Source organism: Vanacampus margaritifer, chromosome 2, assembly GCF_051991255.1.
Source record: "Vanacampus margaritifer isolate UIUO_Vmar chromosome 2, RoL_Vmar_1.0, whole genome shotgun sequence".
Classification (NCBI taxonomy): Eukaryota; Metazoa; Chordata; class Actinopteri; order Syngnathiformes; family Syngnathidae; genus Vanacampus; species Vanacampus margaritifer.
Window position 1 is genome coordinate 3644482 of NC_135433.1, and position 21552 is coordinate 3666033.

Here is a 21552-nt window from a genome sequence, read left to right on the forward strand (position 1 = left end):
TACTTTACCCGCAGCCAACACAAACCGGGAGGTTTGTTGGAGGGTGGGAGTTTGTTGCACATTTAGTGGTAAATGATAGGATAAACATTATAAACTTAACGTTTGTATCTGTAAAAAAAAATATATATTTTAACTGACGTCAGAGGTTGTTTTGTAAGTCACAAGTCCCGAACAAGTCCCAAGTCAAGACCGACTAGTCTCAAGCGATTCACAAGTCCTACACTTTGAGTTAACGTCCTTTCAAGTCATTTTAACAACATCGTAGATTATATCATCTCAGGTTTCAGGGGGTGAAAGAGCTGTGCCGCGTTTGCAATGTGTTACCAGTGAGTTTACATATGCAGCTAGCAACGACAATTAGCCAATAAACTGACATTAGCTTACTTGCCGTTCTTTGTGCATTTTCAGATGTTGAACGAAGTTTGAAGTTGTTGCCTCTCCGTCAGTGACCTAATCTTGGACATACTGCAATTCATTTTTTGTTGACCACCCAAACAACGAGTGGTGCAACGGATAGCAAATAAAATGAAATCTGATACATAGAACTTTGTCTTAATTTATTTTATAAAATGTTTTTGCCCATTAAATAAATAAAAAAACTCAAAATGTCTAATATGGCAGTTAGGATTTATGAACACAACTTGAAGTGCAATATAAATAATTATTCCATGTATAAAATATCAACAATAAGATATCCTGCCATACGCTATACTGCACTTGTAATGCACTTGAAGTTGTGTTCCTAAAATCAAAATGGCCGTATTGGACATTTTGAATGTTTTTTGTTTAGTTTTTTAACTAGTGTTTTATAAAATAATAATAAATGAAGGCAACATTTCTATTTATTTAGTTTTAATCATTAAAAATAAATTTAAGTGTAATTTAAGATACATTCCCTTCATTTAAACAAGGGGAGTGGATTACAAAGTAGCATAGATCCACAATATTGAAAAAATAAGAAAAGCAAGCGAGCCAAGCAAAAGCTGTCAAACTACTGCTGCCTGGCAGGCACCCGATACTAACGCTAACAGCTAGCTACGAACGCCGGAGACTTGTACCGCATCATACAATAACTGCGTGATTAACTTGCGGTTCCTTCGCGTCCTAAATTAGCTATTTAATATACTTAAGGGGTGGCATTATGATAATGGTGGTAGAAAATATGTAATTTTAATAAAAAGGTCGCTAATGCAAGCCAAAATGTGAAAGGGAAGTAGTCAAGCTGGCGTCACGCCACCATGCAGACCGACTTCAAAGTAAAATCCGCCATGGCTGTTTGCATTGGTGTCAATGTATTATTTGGTCAGCTTTATTTTGAAGTTTGCCTTAGCGTAGGCGGCGTGTTTGCAGCTAAAAGGCTCAAGTCGAAGTGAAGTCACAAGTCTTTTTTGTCAAGTCAATTCTAAACTCGTCAAATTCATGACTCTAGTCCAAGTCACATGACTCAAGTCCACACCTCTGGTAAATACTGCATTACGAAGCAAAGACAGGAACACGAATAACTGACGAGATGGAATATTTCTATCGCACATATTAACGGCATATAAATGGAGGTGAATCAGAAGCAACACATTTTAGGTGTGTGTGTGTGGAGGCATGGCTCACTGGTAGAGTGGTCATCTCACACTCGTGAGGTTGTGGGTTTGATCTTCAACCCCGGTGACCATTTCGGTGTCCTTGAGCAAGACACCGAACCCAGATTTGCTTCCAGTGGACCTGGCAGCAGCCGACCACTGGTGTGTGTGTGTGAATGGGAGGCTTCGTTTCTTAAGCGCTTTGGGCCGCATATTGTGTAGATAAAAGCGCTATTTAAAAAGCAATCCGTTTATCATGATGTTGGGACAAGGTGCCAGGGTTTATGGTTCCATGGCAACAAATATGTTATTTAGCAATATTTTGGCACATTTGATTTTAAGGATATTAAATTCTAACAATACATTCACCACTATAAAATCTTCCATAAGAAGGCGCCTAACAAGAAAAATGATTGTATGAAGGACAGGTGTTATCCAGACAATAAAAAACAGGACATTTAAGACTTTTTTTTTTTAATTATTGGCATATGAAACATTTATTTGCCTTTCTTGGCCTTGATCTTCCTCAGGTAGAACTCAAGTTCTTTGCCTTCAAGGATGTATCCGTCTGCTCGGCCACACTGGCCCGGTCTGGAGGCGATGCAACCTGCAAATGGACATTGACTTCAGGCCACTCAAGTACATCATTTTATTTTGACCATCAAAAACAGTACGACATTGCCTCGTAATGGGAAGGGCTTCTCTCTCTCTCTCTCTCTTTTTTTTTTACTCAACTGTGGAAAACCCACCAATCAGGGACATTCCATTTGTGAAAATGTCTCTTATTAAAAATCACTACTCAATTCCATGTAAGCAATCTATTACATGTCAGTACCACATGGAATACAGCAGATACTTTTTTTTCCCGAACTGGGACTGAGTGGTAGTTTTAATGTGAAGCCTTTCTTACACCACCATTTGAAACGACACTCTTCTCAAATACAACACAATGTAATATTCTGTAAAATTATATTTAGCAGCTGTTAGTGCCCTTAAATTTTAGAACTACTTCCCACGTTTGCTAACCTGGATATAAATGTTTAGATGCCAAAATTAGTGCGTTAATTTTGAGCTAATTTAAAGTTCCCAAATTTTTTTACTGCGCGATTAATGACCGCTCCTTACTGGGGGAATTCCGGTCTTAACGCAGCAGACACATTCAGGTCAAACTTTAGCACTAATAAATTTAATAATTCATATATTTGTGGAGATTTGGGCAAATTTGTATTTTATAATTTTAAAAATGTGCAGAATTCCGCAAGTTAGTTCATGTTAAAGATTTGCTCTTAATATGAAAAGAAAAATGCACTGAGTGGTCACGAACGTTTTACAAACAATAATGCCATCTAGTGGCAGGAAAATGACCTCAACACATTATCACACTCATTTTTAAAGTACAGCCTTTTTTTTAATGAATTATAAAAAATACCGTATCATTGACTAAAAGATGCAGCCATATTTATATTAGTTCCACTTTTGTTAACAAGAGTATGAAAATTGGGGGGAAAATACTTAATTGTACATTTAGAACAGAATGAGGCTTTGGTATAAAACAAAGCCCTGAATGACTCACCAAGCAGTTTTCCTTGCAAGAACTGTTCCTCCAAGAGAGAGCTGATCTTGGCCATCTTTTTACGCTCGTCAAATTTCTTCTGGATCTTCTTGGACCTCTTCTTATTCAAGACCTCTTCCTCCTCAGGAGTCTACAAAACAAAGGTTGGCGACAAATTTAGCTCTAAAGCATCACAGTATGACAGCCCTCAAGAGCGACATTTTTGGGATCAAAGGCCTTTCTCAGAGTCTTCATTAGCATCACTTTTATTCAGTAGCAGAACTGGACAAGTTATCTTCACAGAAAAGCGACAGGAATTATTTGGCCGTCAAATAAATGTGGTCACTCACCAGCTTGGCTCCCTTCTTGCGTCCTAGAGGAGTGGCGTAGTGACCCTCATACCACTGCCTGTAGGGGAGGCTGTCAACCAGCACGATGCAGTTCTTCACCAGGGTCTTGGTTCGGACCAGCTCGTTGTTGGAGGCGTTGTAGACCACGTCGATGATCCTGGTCTTGCGTGTGCAGCCTGTGTAAAATGAAACGATTTGTTTTCATGCCCCTTCCTGGTTCATGGCTAACAGTTGTTACGATCGGCATGTTCTCAGAGTCTATACTATCAGCACTTGCATTCAGTAGCAGAACTGGACAGTTATCTTCACTGAACATCTCAGGAACCTTAACCACCTTGTATTGGAGACTTACACTCAGAGCCCCATGAGAAGTTGCCAACGTCCAATCTCAGGGCGCGATACTTCTTGTTCCCACCACGGACCCTCACGGTGTGGATACGGCGAGCGCCGATCTGCCAAAAAATATTTTTTGTAAGTTACCGACAACAACTTACACTCACATTTCACCTTACTTTTTAAATGGCGTGTCAGTGTAACTATGACAAGGCCTAGCACTGGTAGGTCCCAAACTTTGCACCAAGACAGTGCAAATAAGACCTACCTAAGGTCAAGTTTTCATCACTCACAAGGCATTTAGGAAGAAACCACAACATTTGGCATTTACCTTTGTGTTTGCGGGAGGTCGTCCGAGCTCATACTTCCTCTTCTTGTGGTAGGGCTTGCGTTTGCCGCCAGTTTTACGGCGCTTGTGCCAGTTGTCCCTTGAGATACCTGGGAAAAGGTGACATTTTTAAGGAGTGGCAAACATACAGGCACGTACACGCTAAACTATAATCAGACTATGCTTGAGAAATCAGTTCTCCAAGGTAGGTTGTCCACATTGTGTATTTGGATTCTGTAAAAGCTTCATCATGTCACTCAAGCATAGTCATACAACTACAGTACTTGCTGGGCTGCACGGCACTATTTAAACAAAAACAAGATTAGAAGCAGTATTTATATCTGTAGCAAACAGCGGACACAAAATCGACGATTATTGCTTAATTAATTCAAGACATTTTAACCAGCACGTTGTAGCTTTACGAAGCTACCTGACTCGTCACCAATGCTAACATCGACTGTCCAGTTAGCCTGGTTAAAATTACTATCTAGATTTACCTACCAGCTTCTACATGACAAATAAATATTGAGCGTCATGAACAAACTAAGATAAAATACCTTAACCTCTTCCAAAAAAACACAACCACGCGTGCTTTGCCGTAATTCGGCATCAAAAGCTGGAGACGCGGCTAGCGAGGAGCCATCTTGGGAGAATTCACACGTCCACGAAAAATGACTTCCTTAAAACATTGGAACCGGCCCGCGCATACTCAAGTTCAACATGTATCGACTCCATTTATGTTTCGCCTTAATATATTTGTAAGCAAGTTCAAAATTCCTGTGCTAACACGACAGATGCATAAGGATTCGCCTTCCCACCCGAGCATGAAAACACGTACCCATTCTCAGGCGCCGGCTAGAAAGAGGAACAGCAAAGGATCATGGGAAGGTTTGAAGCCATGTTGTCTCGCGAGATTTCACATCGAACAACGAGGTTTGACGTTTGTTTTTCAGTCATTGAATGTTTAGTTATACTATATATATATATATATATATATATATATATATATATATATATATATATATATATATATATATATATATATATATATATATAACGTAGAAAATATATGTGTGTGTGCGTATATATATATATATATATATATATATCTACATTCTGAACGTAACAGGATTGCTTTGATCAGAATAACTTTTTGCTTTTAACTATCAATTAAGAAAAATATAAATATAATAACAAATATAAAATAATATCTTTAGAACTGATACTAGGGGTCGTGGCCAATATATTCATTTACCAAATGGTGGTACATGAAAACAAAAGAAGTGACTAAACAAAACTATGTATAATCTAATGTTCTTAACAATTTTTTTTGAAATAACTGAAAACGTTTTATATTATAGATCCTTCAAAATAGCCATCCTTTGCTCTGATTATTTTTTTGCATACCCTTGCCATTCTTACATCTGGGAACTCCTTAAAGACTGTTGGAAAACCCTTTCACGTGACTACCTTTTGAAGCTCATCGAGAGACGGCCAAGAATTTGCAAAAAAAGTAATCAGAGAAAAAGGTGGCTATTTATTTATGTATTTATTTTATTAATTTCACCTTTTTTTTGGTTGAGTACATATCTCCGCATATGCTCGTTAGTTGTCGTCATAGTTTTGATGCCTTCAGTGAGACTCTACAATGTACATAGTCATGAAAATAAAGCAATGTATTGAATGAGAAGGTCTGTCCAAACTTTTGGCCTCTACTGTATACTTATGAAAAAAATGTTTTTGATTCAATAGAATTTTAACTACTGTTGCTTATTGTTCAGTGTACTTAAAAAAAAAAAAAAACTCCAAAACAACAACAAAAAAATACTTACATTTTTGAAAGGCACTTGAAATAGTCTTATTTCAAACAAGTGTAAAACCTTTTTTTTTTTTAAGTATTATGTCACGTTGAATAAGAGTATTAAGCAAATATTTAAATAATGATGTAACTTAACAGATGTACCTGAAACAAGTGAAGTTGAATAATTAAAAAATCCAGACTTTTCTCTGGGCTCTTGACAGCCGGCCTGGAAGCACGTTTGTCCACTGTGCCACTTTCTCACTTGGGAAATGGAGTAACAACACAGACATTTTCTGTATATTGTGGCCTCCAAGAAGATTTATTTTTTTACATTTTTATGTTACTGTAGCAGCACGGTGGCTGACTGGTTAGCACGTCCGCCTCCCAGTGCAGAGGACGTGAGATCGAGTCCGGGCTTCGGCCTTCCTGGGTGGAGTTTGCATGTTCTCCCCGTGCTTGCGTGGGTTTTCACCGGGTACTCCGGTTTCCTCCCACATTCCAAAAACATGCATGGCAGGTTAATTGAACACTCCAAATTGTCCCTAGGTGTGAATGTGAGTGTGGTTGTTCGTCTCTGTGTGCCCTGCGATTGTCTGGCAACCAGTTCAGGGTGTACCCCGCCTACTGCCCGAAGCCAGCTGGGATAGGCTCCAGCACCCCCGCGACCCTAGTGAGGAAAAGCGGCCAAGAAAATGGATGGATGGATGTTACTGTACTCTGTTCTTCCTCATTACAGTTCATGTGACCTTGAATTTTGGAGACTGGTCATGAGTCATTCACATGCATATTACACAACCATCCATCAATAAGTCACAGTTAAAATAGTATAATATTAATCACGTTATCGAGATTGTCACACCAACAATAATGTCCAAAGGCCACAAGACAGAAAAAAATAAAATTTCATTATAGATTTCTTTATTATTTTCCTTTTCTCTATTATTTACAGCTGAGATAACGTGGCAGTTCTTCCTTTTCAAAAGTGATGCATGTGCAGCGAATTTCATCAGGGGGTCACTCTTCCCAAGGGCTCACATCCGTGTCGATGGCCACGCAGTTGTAAGCGGCGTAGCGCAGCTTCTCCTCGCAAACTTTGGCGCTGCGGTGACAAAATCCCCACATGCGGCATTGAGTCGAGCTCTTGTAAATATAAAATGCAATCAAAACACACGTTTTAGAAGGCTTTCCGCCTACCTCGGGTAGTTGGGTAAATACAGTGTGCTGGAGCACGTGGAAGACTGCGGAAGCGCGTCGCTCTCAGAGCTACAGCAGGAAGTTAAAGCAGTTTAAAGAATAAAACGTAAGATATAAATGTCACGGAAAATTAGTATTATACTTGCCAAAATACTTGCTTGTCAGAAAAGACGTATATAGGGGCGGGAAGACGACTTCGACCCGTCACAAACCTCAGAAATCTGCTACGGTCCTCTGAAAAGATGAAAAAAAAAGTCATCAAGTTTCATTTTGGATTCATGCGTTGAGGATGAAAAGAGCGAGTTGACTCACCATTGGTGAAGTTGGTGAGCGCCTCCCACAAATACTGCACACGAATGTCATTTTGTTCCAGGTCCTCATAGCCAGCTGGCAAACAAATTAGAAATATATTACATGAGCAATATGGGGGGGGGGATGGCATCTTTCACAGTCATTAGAGTACGATAAAAAAAAAATATTATATGTGCAGTCAACTCACTAAGCCGTTTGAGGGCTTCCACGCTGATCTCCGGGTCTCCGCAAACCTTCTTCTCCACTTCCTGCCAGGTCAGCAGATCCAGAACCGCTTGCGGGACAACTTTGAGCAGCCCTGCTTGTAACGCCGCGATCTGCAATGCCATAAACAGACGGATGACGCATAAAGCGCAAAAGCGAGCGCGTCAGGGGGAAAAAGCGTCGAAATGGACCTGCTGCTTGCTTTCCTCCAGCCGAGCCTTCTGCACCAGGCGGATGAACTCGCGACGGTCCTCGTAGCGGACGGCCACGTTACCGCCGCCTGGGACCAGCTCCACCATCTGGCCATCGCTCAGCAGCGTGGTGTACACCAGCTCCTCGCCGAAACGGAACTCGAACGTCTCGCGGTCCATGTTGTCCATGGCGTCCAGGAGGTTGACCTGACAATGTAGCCAACATGATGAGTGACCTTTAAGCGCAATCTGGACCAGATCTGGATGAAAACTGGATTTAATGTTCGAAGAACTACAAAGCATCCATACAGTACATAATAATTTGGTTTAAAATATAAATGATTTGAGATTATCTTAATTTTCAAACTTGAAAAAGGGGATTATTTAGGAAGGCGCGTCGGTGAAATTGTGGAGGTCTTCAAAGTATTCTCCCCACCGATTCACAATGTCCCGAGTTGAGGTCAGCAGTACCCCATCTCCACTATATACAGTGTTAATGGTGCACTGCTTTCTTCTCCTGGGACGCCGGATGGTGGACCAAAATTTCTTCGAAGCCGTCCGGAAGTCGTTTCGAAATTTAAAATGAAGTAAATTGTCTAATATTTAAAAAAATTAAAAAAAACTTCTACATTTTAAAAAGTCTGAAACATTGTTAGATAAGCATTCATCCTTTAGAATATTACAGTGGTACCTTGGCTCACGAACTTAATTGGTTCCCACAGAGAGTATGTGAGCCGAAAAGTTTGTCTTCCAAACAAGTATTTCCCATAGGAAACCATTGAAATGAGAATAATCCGTTCCCAGGTCCCCATAAAACACAATTTTCTACTAAAAAAACCTTAAAACTACACAAAATATACCTTATTTTATGTATAATAAATGTGCTATTGTATTGTAATTAAAGAAATACACTGTACTGTATAATAAAGTGTTTTTATTTGCAAAACTTGCAACTTGCCCTTGTGATGGTACAGTAGTTGAAGGTTTGATGGAATGGAGTGGGAGGAGGAGGGAGGGAGGGAGTTACTGTTTGGAAGGAGAGTCCTCCGGTGTGGCTTCTCTTCTTTGCTTCTTAGGAGACTCTTTATCCTTGATGCTGACTAAAAACCTCTTAATTGTTGCTTTCTGAGTTGTAAGGTCTTACGAAACTGAGGCATCACATTATCATTCATCATGTTGATGATTCTCATAGCCACAATCTTTTCTGAATGGTACTGTTCGATAAAAGCCTGCACATCACTCCACTTAGTTAACATGGTCTTGATGCTCTCACTTGATGCTGCAGCCATCTCCTCCTCCTCCTCGTCCTCACATGACAACTCCTGAATGGCTTCCTTCTGCTTGTCCTCTTGACGGCGAATCAAATCCTCTGTGTTGAGGACCTCATTATGAACTTCCAGGTTGCCTCTTGATGATATCCGAGTGAAGTTGCCGTGCTTTCTCGGCGATAATACCCGGGACGCTAAGTCACACAAACGCACACCTCGTTCGTGTTTTTCGATGATCTCCTTCTTCTGCTCGACCGTAATTTTCTTTAATGTCTTCTTAGGCTTAACACTAGCCTGTGGTGGGGTCTTTTTCGGTCCCATGATAGCAAAAGTACACTCCAAAATGGTCCAAAATGTCTACCAAACACAAACCACGTCCGCACTCAAAGAAAGGGGGTGACGAACTGGGACGCCGTGAGCGTGCGTCAGCTTCTCGTGATTTCTCGTGTCGTGTGATTTGGTTCGTCTGCCGAAAACTAGTTCGTCAGCTGAGACTATATGCTCGCGAATTTAATGTTCGTGAGGCGAAAAGTTCGTGAGCCGAGGTACCACTGTACAACAAAGTCAAGATTGGCATTTGTATTTTAAACAATTTTGACGCCAATTTTTTACCCCCCTTTTACTGGAAATGAATATCGGCTTCAAATATTCGGTACCTCCTTGGCTTGAATTATAATATATGAAAAACATAGCCCACAAATATCCTCACCAGCACAGAGTCAACAGCGTGGAAGTCTTTGCTCCAGCTGACTGCCTCCCCAGTCAGCTGCTTCCACACCAGGCCGGGCAGAGCCAGAACCTGTTACACGAGGAAAAAAAGAACAAGAAATACAACAAAAATCAAGTATGACTGCAAACGACACAAAAGAATCAAGAAGACCGGAATCACTCACGAGGAAATCTTTCCCTCTAAGCGCTGCACCCATGAGCTGCCCGATCCACTCGTACTTGTGGAATTCTTTACAGGACGGGTTGGGGACATAGTAGTCTCTGGCCTCCAAGGCACCCTGAAGAGAAACAGATGGAAATGGAAATAGAGAAAATAAATCATAATGTGTGATCTTAGCATGTCACAAGAGTGGTTTGTCCTGTTACCGCTTTTATTTTAATAGGTTCCTAGTTCCTGTTTTTGTGCCCAGTCCCTCTGTAGGACTCTCTACCAGAGCTGGTGATCTATTGTACTTTTTGTGAAGAAAAGATGTTGACTTTTACTTTTAAGTCCATCTGTTTCAACTAGGACTTGTCTTATTTTGGTAGGTCTCTACTTCCTGTTTTGTTCCCGCTCCCGTGGGTTTGACAGCAGTCACACTTTCATTGTCCTGGCACATGTAGGACAGTTAATACTACTAAAATATTACTTAAAGTCTTGCCTGTACACTTAATAAAGAGAACTCTAGAGGTTCGTTGGTACCTGGTTGGAAGTTCGCGTGAAAAAGGGCAGCGGCATTGGACATTCGGCCGAGCTGGGACACAGCTCCTCGGACATGTCGGCCAAACTGTCCCGGAAGCCGCCGCCCTGGTCGATGATGCCCTCTGCGATGAATTTGCATTCCCACCACTGGTCGTAACGAGCAGGCCACCTGTAGTCCAAAGTCTTCTCCATTTTATCGGACGGCTTAAGGCCTTCGTACACCTGCGGGGGTACCAAGAACTTGAGTAATTTGGATTTACAAAAAAATATATATATATATATATATATATATATATATATATATATATATATATATATATATATATATATATATATATATATATATATATACATATACCAGCTAGGTCCAGGGCAGTGCCCTGGTGGGGGGACAAGGGGGGCGCAGCCCCCCGGAGCTCATGGGTTTTCCGTGTTTTTAAGTACTTTCAATGCACTCTCATGACAAAGAAATAGACAAAACAACAGCATAAATTTTCAATGTATATTGAACTATCCCATATAAAATGGCAGTTTTAGTCAACTCAAAATTAGTCACATTCAAAAACATTGGACTGCCTTTGCTTTTAAAAACTATCACTGAGAATATCATCATATCTAACTAATGTGATTACTAAATTAACACATAAATAATGTTGAAGAGTTCAAATTTCATGAACAAATAATTGTATCATGACCAAATGAAAAGTAACTCATATTAGAGCATACCACAAATGTCTTTGTTATAGCAGAAGATGTTATCTGTCGGAGTCATGTGCATACACAATGAACTACTAAAAAAAAATCGGAATTTTTTTTTGGGGGGGGGGATAAAAAAAAAGCGGAATTCCGCGAATTAGCGGAAAAATCACATCCCTGATATATATCTTTTTTTTTTTTACTTGAGAAAAGGATTTGAATCAGTACTTCTGAGTGATTTTGCCATTGTAAAAATCAAGCAGAGCTGACCTGACTGAACACGGCATTCTTGCAGCTGGGGTCCAGCGAGGGGTTGTCCCTATGCTCCATGGCTAGCCGCCTGTTGATGTAGAGGCACGGCAGGAAATTGGGCTTGCTGGTCTCGGAGTCCTTCAGGCACTGCGTGACCAGCGCAGAGCGGCGTTTGGACTGTAGCAAGAACTGCTTTATGCTCTGAATTGTGGCAGAGAAGCAAAGCCAAAATAACCTTAGACCGCATCAGAAGCTGTTAAAGGAGATCCTATCGGTATGTTTTAATTAACAAGTTTAACAACGATAATCTCACTTTGATGTGGTTGAAGGTGCCCAGGCTGTAGTCCCAGGCAGGCACAAAGTGTGGGAGAACGCTGTCCAGTAAAGAAATGAACCTGTGAGAAGATACATGAAGGGATCATTTGAACAGTTATGAGAATTTTTCATTTGGCTTGCTTGACTAGAAACGTTTCCTACCTCTGGATGATCCGCGCTCTCCGGTAAAGGACATCAGCCGGTGTCCCCTGCAGACGGGGGTAGCGCACCAAGTAGGAGGACTGGAAGACATCAGCGTTCAGTCCCAGGTCTCGCTCGCACGACGACTTGATCTTCAAGCCCCGGATGCGCACGTCTATACCCTCATCTTCCCAAACAAAGTGCCACATAATTATGCAAAAAAATTTTTTTATACCGCATCTCCTCAAATGGCCATACCTTGAGTATCAAGAATTATTGCAAACTTGGTCATAATTTTGAACAAAATAAATGTTCAATATTTCGACAAAAAAAAAGCATCTGCCTGGAATTTCCTGTCATAGTTACCAAGTCTTGTATTAGGAAAAACTAAATTATTTTGCATGCATGTTTAGAAGCTCTAACATTTTGAACATGTTCAAAATTTCTTTTAGCAACAAGAACTTTTGGGGGTGATCAATAAAATTATTCATGAAAGTCTGGCAAACATCTTTGTGACTGTTTGCAACCTTGAATAAGCCCTGACTAAAAAACTACATTTGCTACATTTGCATAACTTCACAAGCTGGATTGATAATTGTGATTCACTCAAGGGCGTTCTTCACATTATCAGTCTGGGACTTCCCTCGGCAGATTCGTTCAGGAAAGGAGGGACTTGCTGTACAATACTTCGAGCTGATAGGACGATGTGGCATATCTTGTGCACGTTTGTTTTGACCAATCACGGCAACGGATGAAAATGTCGTCTCGTGAGGGGAAAGCATGAACATCTTTACCAGATAGAAATTCACAAAGCGCCTCTTGCTGTTCAAATTCAACAAAGAAACGGTGAGTAATTCTGCGAGAACAGAATTAATTGCAGCGACCATTCATCTGTTAGGTTTGTTTGTCATCGACGCGACTTGGTTTCGTCCCGCCCTAAAACAACGGCTGATTGGTCCGACCTAAAAAAGGTCGGCTGCAAGCGTATCAGCGGGAGCGGTACAAGATGTATTCTCCGAAGTTTGTGAGCTCACAAATACCGCAAGAACTCAGCTAGCTGGCAAGGTTCACATTCGCAAACACAAACAGGACTTCGCTGCTTAGTGATATACGAGCTTTTAAATATGGGGAGGGTCAAAAATGCATTAATATACATATAAACAATAAAATAAATATATAAAGGCTACTTCACCGATTTTCATCTGTGCTGTGTGTTCTGGAACGTAACCCTCATGATAACTACTGTATTCAAAAATGACCATATATTTGTTTAACCCATTAAGGCCGGAAGCGCATTACAGCTTTTCAACCTTTAAAGCCGGGAGAGCGGATACGTCATTTTGTTTTGTTTTGAACAATTCTTGGTCTCTTAGCCGATTAAATTCATCGGAATATGCACGAGAGGGTGACGTGGGCCTCGTAGCATGACTTGGAATTTTATTTGAGCATTTATGGCTGATGCAGATTCGCGGGACTTACGAAATAAATGATGGCGATTGGCGATGGCGCAGGAGGAATTTAAATCAGTGTAACCAGTCGACAGTGACACATTGTTAAGAAATATGTTTGTAGACAATGAGGATGTTGAAAATGTGGATTTGTAACAGAATGGACGACAAATAATTACCACTCGGCCCTCCCGAGGTTATTAATGCGCTCCATCCAGCGTTGAAGGAAAATATACCGGCAGATGCGACACAGTTTGTTGATTTAAAAAATATATGTATTAAAGGTTTATAATAATGTACTTAGGTTTGTGTGAACGCCACGGGTGTAAGATCTAAAATGTTTTTGGAATTATGCTTCTTACTGCTTCAGGAGCTGAGATATCAATTATTTAATAGGCAAGGACAATATTGTTGAATTTTCAGGAAAACTTTTAGAGGCATGTTTTGGCAGGCACGTTAGGCCTAAATGGGTTAAACAATTGCCCTCTTATTCCAACTAATACGTCGCGCAAGCCGCATTTGAAAATCAAAACTCACCCCGACATTCCTCCATTCGAACCTCAATGACTGGCAGGTGAGATGGCATGTCTTGCAGCACGCATATCTCCCCAATCAGATTGCTGAAGATAAAGAGAGGCCGAGGTTGTTAAAAGTTATATTGCTTATGGAAAGCTAAGTTTTATCGGAGTGATTCAGAGACTGCGGATAGAAGTGCTGCATTTTTAAGAGGCTCACTCGTCAATAGTGACATCACTCAGCTTCTTCAGGGTGTCTCCCTCGCCTCCGTACACTGTCACCCTCTTTGGCATGTAGTTGTCGTCTGTGGAGTCCACCGTCAAAATCAGCTTACTACGACACAAGGGAAAAAACATTTGCATTTGGATCACGACAAGAACGCAGCACGGGTTTTCGTTGGCGGCGTTGGCTTCTCACTTGACCACAGTCCCCCTCTTCATGTGAAGGCGTATCCAGTGCTGTCCCTGCATTCCGTCGCTCTCCCAGTACGTTTTGGTGTCGCCGTCGGTCAAGCTGTTCACGCCGCTGCTGGGATCCTCCTAACAGTGACGTGATTAGCATAATTTGTGAGACTTCAGCTCAGTTTAACCTCTATCGCCTCGGAACTGCAACAATAAGGTGGATATCCCAACAGAAAGCTAAATGGCCGTTGTAAACATTTATAATTTGAGTTCTCTCAAATTATAAGTGGAAATGCACAAAAAGGTCTACAACAACTTCCAAATGTTCGCTGCTCAGTGAGATACGGGCTTTAGGATATAGCTTCTCATTCAATAGCATTATTGACTGTGTCCAAACTCACCGAACATGAGGAAACATCAATACTGGTCACACTCTGCTTCAGGCTGCCAAGGTTCTCGTCCTCTTTGCCGACGTGGTCGTAGAAGTAGTGCACCAGGTCCTCGTCGCATTCATACGTCCACGTCGGGGGTACGTATCTGAAAATGTTTTATTCGACTGGATTTTTGTGACTGGTGGCATGTTTGAGTCCATCTGTATGTATTGTTACTCTTTTATTTTGGTAGGTTTCTACTTCCTGTGTTTGTATGCATTGCGTTTGTCTTAATAGGAGTGATAGAAAAAAAATAAGGAGTAAATAAATGTAATAGATAATAAGAGTAATAAACAATAGTAATGATAATCATAAAAAAAAACAAAAATCCTCTTAACTAGCTAAACATTCATGACCCCATACTCACCTCAGCTTCTCAACGGCGGCGGCATCCGGCTCCGCGACCATGGGTTTGGATCCGAGGAACATGGCGTTCTCCACGTCCACCACCTGCTCCCACCTGTTGCATGCCTTGTGGTCATAGCCCAAGAGCTGCTGCTGTCTGTTCACCGTCTCGGGCGACTCCACCGGCACCAGCTTGTCGCCACCCTCGGTGTGCTTGCATACTAGGATCCAACCCTCCTCCAGCTCCTGCTCAGGACGATGTTCCTCCAGCTGCTCCTGGACACACAAGTGGATTTTACATTTAATAAGGTGAAAGGTTAAAGACACTTCATTGAGCTCAATAACCTCTGCGTCATCATTTTTTTTGCAAAATCCTTGAAAGCACCTTATGTCTCTCCACAAGTGGGGCAATGTTACTGTGCAAATGCAAAGTAAACTGGCAAATTTTTGTTGTTAGATCTGACAGCTGGAGATCCTCCTTTTCTTACAAAAGTATAAAATACTGTATTTAACAGATACAGTATGTGCTTGTTTAATTTAAAAAAATAAAAATCTAAAAAAAGGTTTTGTATTTATTTAAATATGCTACTGATCATACAATGAAGTATGAAAGAAACAAGGATGAATGCAATATTTATTTAACACTAATATGTTTCCGCAAAGTATATGGCTACTATAATAATATTAATAATTAATAAGAATTAATAATTGCGTGCAAGCAGTTAAGGTAAACATTTCCGTTTATAGCTCTTTCTAGTAGGGCTGCACAATATATCGAAAAAATATTGATATCGCGATATTACCCCATGCAATATGCATATCGCAAAGATCATATGGAATTGTATGCTTTTATCTGAATTTGACCAGTCAGCCACTAGCTAAAATGCGCACTGCCATCCAATAATTTAACATTATCGTGAGGTAATTACAATTAAAGGTGCATGTTGCAATATTGACGCAAAGTGTTAAAATAACCATATTTTTCCACCCACGCATGTTTTAAGAATTGTATAATGGACAGGAGGCACTATGGCACAATGGCTGTTGCCCCTATTTTCCTGTAGTGAAATAATGATCGGGTGTATGGGACCGAATCTTAAGCTTTCGTGAAGTCAGGCGCTGACCACGGTCAGAATACCGAGCAGGAAAGGATAACATCTGTTTCCATAAAAAGCGCAAAACTGAAGTGTCGCAGTAGGACGTGGATCAATATCAGAGCAGCGTTAATATTGGAGTAGATGGAAAAACCTAAAAGGATGAAACGGGACCCACATCTTGCTTTCTTCTTGCTAAAAAGGTAAGACCTTGTCACGAAAATGCGATAGCGTCTATTTATGATAAACAATGCACAATAAAACTACCACTAACTAACGTCTCGGCACGCTGGGCCGCGTGCACATGGCTGGCTTCCATTCCGCTTTTCGCCAGAGGGGTCGCAAAAACTCGATAACTTGCTTTCGCCACCTTTAACTAAAAATATATTGAGTTTGCTTATTTTGCTGCATGATTTTTATTTTATTTTATTTTAGTAGAAAATAAAAATGTAATTTCTTTTGGTACATGTTAAATAACGCGTATTGCATCATTTTCCAATATCGTGCAGCCCTACTTGTGTTTGACACGAGGCCGAGGAAGGACTCAGATGCAGAGTAGGAAATGACTCTGCCTTGGTCAAATGATTTAAAAAAAATGTTTACCAGTGGTGCAATAGCACATCAGATCACTTTAGAATTTGCCACTCAGTAATATATTTGGCATCATGGCGAAAAGGAACGCAATTGTATTAGGTCCTAATAATAACTCCTAATAATTAGGAGGTGCCGGGACACACTGCTTCTTACCTTGTTTACTTTGACCCAGAGACCTTGGCTGTTACAGTACTCCTCCCCTGTGGTCCGGATACACGTCCCTTTCTTTAGCTCAATGGTGAACTTGCATAGTTTCTTGTTAATCGGACTCTGGTGCGGGCTGTCAAAGACGGATACCACAGTCTTGCCGCAGCTCCCCGTGGAAGCTCCGGAGGCAGCGGCGCAGGAGATGGAGGACGAATCCTTGCAGATTTTATAGCACACCTCTCTGGGCACATAACACAGGCTCTCGGGAAGCGGCTCGCTCTTCCGGAAACACTCAATACAGCGGTTCAGAAAGCGAATCCGACCGAGCAGCAGGTGAGGACTGTCCCCCAGAGACATGGTGATGGTGGAGATGAATGGAAGTGGCAGTCAGATGACATGACCCCACGGTCTTCCCTGTTTGCGCCGTGACCCCACCTGTCAAACTAAACAAAAACGAAAATTCTGAGCTTCGAACAACACAAAAGCAGTAGCCATGCACAGGGCGTTGCTTTCAAGCGAGTCTAAAGGTGAATCGATGAGCAAGTTTCCTACTAACGTGGCAATAAATAGAACAATCCCTGTGGCGGAAGCTAACAAAGTAAGCTAGCAATGTTTTGTAAGTTGAGCAGCCCACGAGTCTGCCAAACAAATTATGAACAAGCGAATATTTCGTGTATAGAAACGACGTTTAACAAATAAACATAATTCTTCTGCGTACCGTTTATGACCGCCAGTGCTGTAGCTGTAGTTTGTTGATTGACAGGCGAGTGAGACGTGACTGTACGCTACGGAAGTGCTCTCGAGATATTTGACCCGCTCGCTTTTCCGTACTTAAAATTGCATGTGTTTTGTGACTTTTTGTAACTTAGTTGTTCTTTTTGTGTCAAAAGAGCTAAGCAGAAAGTTTTTTTTTTAAAGAAAGAACATAAATTAAATATTAATTGCTTATGTTGTATTTTATGAGACACTGTTACCAAAAGAGAAAGCTGATAATATACAAACTGTAGAAAGCGACATTAACATAAATATACGAATGTAAAAAAAAAAAAAACAGTTAAGGGTGGATAATAAGCATATTTAGAATATTTAGTTTTAAAAAATATGTCAGTCAGCGATATTTTAGGACGTCCTACTTTTCCCACAATTCACAGCGTTCGACCTTATATCACTGGGTGCATGACTTCCGGTCTTTCTTTCCTGCTAGATTCTGTGCTACATTGTGCATGTTTCCTTGTGCAGCTCACTTTGGTAAGAATTTAATACATTATGGTTTTTGTGATCGATTTTTCTCATTAAAAATAGTTTATGGCAATATGCCTTTTAAATCAGTATATTTAACGTTGATGGAAATCCTCGCACGTGGTTGCCACGATGCAAGCGAATGCACGGCTAAAACTAATGGAAGCTAAAGCTAATTACTTAATGGATTCTCTGTACGATTAAAGCACATTAAACGCACAATGTTAATGTAATGTTATTTACCAATAATCTACAGCGTCTTAAACATAGGGGTTATTTGGTCTATGTGGCAGGCTTTGGTGGTTGACCGTCAACAGTATTAAATGTCACATTTTGACCATCTCTCTTTTCCAACTTTTGTTTCAGAGATGAAGGCGTCCTGCTGGAAAAAGGGCAGAGCGGTCGACGCTGGATGAAACGAGCTACGTTGTAGCCATGGGATGAAACAAGCAGGATATGTGTGTGTCCTTGCACTTAGGTAAATGACATTGTCGTGTAGTCCAGAGTAAAGTAAAAACTGGTCTCGTGATTAGCAGCAAAAAAATGTAATAAAATAGATAATAGGAACGTATTTGGCTAAAGGTGTATGCTTTAATACCGACCGACCAGCACACAGTCAGCTGCCCAGGCTATGTTTCTGGCTCAGTGTTACAGTGCTGGAAGAGAAAGTCTCTGCATGTCTTAAGCTCAGCATGTTCTGTTTTGGAACCTGTTGCTGCTGAACTGACTGCAGAGTGTGGCCCAAGAGTGGCCCGTCCGTACTATTCCCCGGAACGGGCCTAGTTCTGGGCTGAACATGCGCCGCATGCATACTGCTATTTCGGACTTATTCTGAAGTCTAACTTTCCATAAGAAGTTTAAAAAAATATGGTGACAAAGTTTTGGTAACGCCTATTTAAGCACCACTATTGTTCTCCCAACAATTTGTTGGTCTGTCAAATGCCCTCAAAGTGCAACTGGTTCCAATTATTGCTAAATTTGTCTTGCAGCAGGATTTTGCGGCTGATGGCCATGGCGTGATATCAGATGTTGCTCTTCATGATAACTGAAGGTGAGTTGTATTTATTTCATTATGTATATAGGCATGGGCCAGCTACTGGTTTCAATGTGCAGTATACCTTTTTTAAGAATAAAGTACCTTTCCTGTTGTACTACATTTTGATTTAAGAGAAAAAACATTTTACTAATGTACCCGCAGACTGTGTTCAATGGAACATTATGGAAACGGAGAGCTGCAATTGCAAAACTAATTGCAATATTTTTGTTACCATATTGTCGGAAGCTGGTACTGGCTCATGCCTACCTATCAAGTGTGCGCTGATGTCTTTCTAACACATCATGCAGACTAAACACCATGGTGAACTTCAAAACCCCTGAGCACAACAATTTGCTGTCGCAAGGTAACTTTTGTGGGCATACTTTTATAATTTGCTTCTCATTTGTCTCCAGTGGTACATGGAACACTTCATTGACCACATGTCAAGAGTCAAGACTGACTTCAGGTGTGTGTTTTCAAAAAAAAAATATTATTAACTCTTTGACTGCCAAAAACGTTAAATAACGTTTAGTAAAATCCTATGGAGGAGTGCCAAAGACGTTAAAAGACGTTTGTTTCAAAACAGAGGTGAAACTAACCATTTTCTATTGTTGATTACTCAAAAACGGAATAAGGTAGGAACAAACTTTTTTTTCTGATGAAAGATGAGAGTCCATTCTTTCATTTGGTAGTATGTGTGTTTCCATAGTCCAAACACATAATTTTCTGTGGACCTTGAAAGATCAGTCAAAATGCTTAAATCGACTGGGACCCACGGCATCCCTTTTCTGAAAACGTCTGGCAGTCAAAGAGTTAATAATACGCAAATGTAAATCCCAAATCGTCACTTCCATGCCAGAGACCACCTTCTCTGCTGTGGTTTTTTTTGTATTGGGAGAAAAAAAATATCAGGACTGGCACAGGTTTGTGTAACATCCCGTTTACCAAAGCCTGACTAAAGCCCTGAAACATTAATAAACTGTCTTAAAATGATAATGCGAGCTGTTTCATTCTGCCCTAAATAGTTTTCTTTTCTTTCTAGTGATTTGGACTCTTGATGATGACTGAACACTTGCTTTCAGGTACATGTTTGTTTTTTTAAGGTAAAAATTAGAAGTGGGAATCTCTGAATGTCTCACGATTCGATTCAGAATCAATTTTCGATTAAGAACTAATTTTGATTCAATGATTTGATTGACCATGATTTTTACTTCAATCTATAGATGTGCAAGGAATTGTAATGATCTACTGCAGTCTGACTTGCTAATGCTAATTAGTGCGTTACTCGCAGCTTTTTATCACTCAAAAGAACGGCTCCACATTGTAAAAAAAACAACTTTTATTGGAATAACTTGATCGGGACCTTTTTCTTCTAGTCTAATGTGGCTATAACTTAACAGTGTATATTAGACTGTGTGGAACCACACTGCCCCAAAGTGGCCAAATGGAGTACAGCTTAAACAGCACTCAAAATAAAGGCAAGACGGTATAAAATAATTCAAATAAAATCTATTTGGGGAAATTTAAAAATGGATTCTGAATTGTACAAAATGAGAATCGCGATTCTTATGAGAATTCATTTATTTTTTGGGGGGCACACCCCTAGTAAATACAAAACCCCAGTTGCATACTGCCATGCCAGAGAACGCATCTCTGCTGTGGAATCTTCTTACTGGGAGAAAAATCAGGGCTGGCACAAGTTTGTGTAAAAATCCAGTATACCAGAACTTGTCTACAGCCCTGGAACATTACGAACGTTGTCTTCAAATCCGAATGCTAGCAGCACTTCGCTGTCCTAAATGTTTGCCTTTTCATTTTAGTGATTTGGGCTCCTGATGATGACTAGAGACTCAATTTCTCTCCAGAGGCGACGAAGATTGTGCATTGGAGTCTTAACTTGTGAGGATTGTTTTCCTGTGATGGAGATGGATGTATTTTGTTAACAAATAGGAAAACATGAAATTATGGCAAATTACTGGGAAGCAATAATAAAAGTGGGAAAAAAACTATGTTCATATCGCCCATATGAGACTTGTTACTTCAAATGGCAGCTGACGCTAACCCTTATTTAGCTTTGTGGCTAATTTGGGGCTATCCTTGCATTCAAGCACAGTTTGGCGGTGATATTTTTAAATTGTATATGGTTTGTCATTAAATTGTATGGCTGACAAATACAATTACTTGATCATACTGTCTCTAAACTGCTCACTGTCCGTTTTTGTAATAAACTGACATTGCGTTCTCACTATTTGTAGTATGAGTCTATTTTTATTATTTATTTTTAAATATATAAATATAATATAAATTTATTTATTTATTAATCCTGAATTTGATGGCTGAATGTCATCTACGTACTTAAAAATAAAAGGAGAATTCTGA

The 21552-nt window shown here is 40.4% G+C and overlaps 2 protein-coding genes, 1 long non-coding RNA gene and 3 other non-coding genes across 7 annotated transcripts; 1 reads left to right on the forward strand and 5 right to left on the reverse strand.

Moving 5' to 3' along the window:
• Window positions 1–2031: 2031 nt before the first annotated feature.
• On the reverse strand, window positions 2032–5075 carry rps8a (ribosomal protein S8a). Its single transcript, XM_077556137.1, has 6 exons — window positions 4976–5075; window positions 4141–4247; window positions 3829–3928; window positions 3477–3652; window positions 3148–3277; window positions 2032–2181 (listed from the first exon to the last, which is right to left on the reverse strand). The coding sequence occupies exons 1-6, from the start codon at window positions 4977–4979 to the stop codon at window positions 2072–2074; spliced, it is 627 nt and encodes a 208-aa protein (XP_077412263.1). The 5' UTR covers window positions 4980–5075; the 3' UTR covers window positions 2032–2071.
• On the reverse strand, window positions 3365–3432 carry LOC144047463 (small nucleolar RNA SNORD38). The gene has a single exon (XR_013293033.1). It is a non-coding gene; the product is annotated as a small nucleolar RNA SNORD38 (small nucleolar RNA).
• LOC144047464 (small nucleolar RNA SNORD38) lies at window positions 3723–3791 on the reverse strand. Its single transcript, XR_013293034.1, has one exon. It is a non-coding gene; the product is annotated as a small nucleolar RNA SNORD38 (small nucleolar RNA).
• On the reverse strand, window positions 3998–4105 carry LOC144047466 (small nucleolar RNA SNORD46). The gene has a single exon (XR_013293036.1). It is a non-coding gene; the product is annotated as a small nucleolar RNA SNORD46 (small nucleolar RNA).
• A 1764-nt stretch (window positions 5076–6839) lies between the features above and the next one.
• Window positions 6840–17715, reverse strand: hectd3 (HECT domain containing 3). 2 transcript variants are annotated; one of them, XM_077559548.1, is made up of 19 exons: window positions 17617–17715; window positions 16905–17341; window positions 15086–15339; window positions 14689–14824; window positions 14304–14425; window positions 14106–14219; window positions 13908–13990; window positions 11944–12109; window positions 11780–11861; window positions 11485–11667; window positions 10519–10740; window positions 10001–10114; window positions 9817–9906; window positions 7840–8046; window positions 7632–7761; window positions 7445–7519; window positions 7291–7366; window positions 7133–7201; window positions 6840–7037 (listed from the first exon to the last, which is right to left on the reverse strand). In XM_077559548.1, the coding sequence occupies exons 2-19, from the start codon at window positions 17253–17255 to the stop codon at window positions 6953–6955; spliced, it is 2559 nt and encodes an 852-aa protein (XP_077415674.1). In that variant the 5' UTR covers window positions 17256–17341; window positions 17617–17715; the 3' UTR covers window positions 6840–6952. The 2 variants fall into 2 exon arrangements, with proteins under 2 accessions (XP_077415674.1, XP_077415673.1); XM_077559547.1 differs by having other exon boundaries at window positions 7279–7366.
• Window positions 17716–18057: 342 nt separating this feature from the next.
• On the forward strand, window positions 18058–21421 carry LOC144044317 (uncharacterized). Its single transcript, XR_013291252.1, has 6 exons — window positions 18058–18146; window positions 18504–18615; window positions 19127–19188; window positions 19587–19639; window positions 20216–20255; window positions 20994–21421. It is a non-coding gene; the product is annotated as an uncharacterized LOC144044317 (long non-coding RNA).
• The last annotated feature ends 131 nt before the right edge of the window (window positions 21422–21552 follow it).

What these genes read in the sequence shown, in the direction of transcription:
- rps8a (XM_077556137.1), bottom strand. An exon ending in GACCTCCCGCAAACACAAAG is followed by an intron (nt 3,929 to 4,140) that starts GTAAATGCCAAA and finishes ATTTTTTGGCAG; the next exon opens with ATCGGCGCTCGCCGTATCCA. An exon ending in CTTCTCATGGGGCTCTGAGT is followed by an intron (nt 3,653 to 3,828) that starts GTAAGTCTCCAA and finishes CATTTTACACAG; the next exon opens with GCTGCACACGCAAGACCAGG.
- hectd3 (XM_077559547.1), bottom strand. Translation starts at nt 17,255, where the DNA reads ATGTCTCTGGGGGACAGTCCTCACCTGCTGCTCGGTCGGATTCGCTTT. An exon ending in AGAGCGCGGATCATCCAGAG is followed by an intron (nt 11,862 to 11,943) that starts GTAGGAAACGTT and finishes ATCTTCTCACAG; the next exon opens with GTTCATTTCTTTACTGGACA. An exon ending in GGAAGCCCTCAAACGGCTTA is followed by an intron (nt 7,520 to 7,631) that starts GTGAGTTGACTG and finishes TTTGTTTGCCAG; the next exon opens with CTGGCTATGAGGACCTGGAA.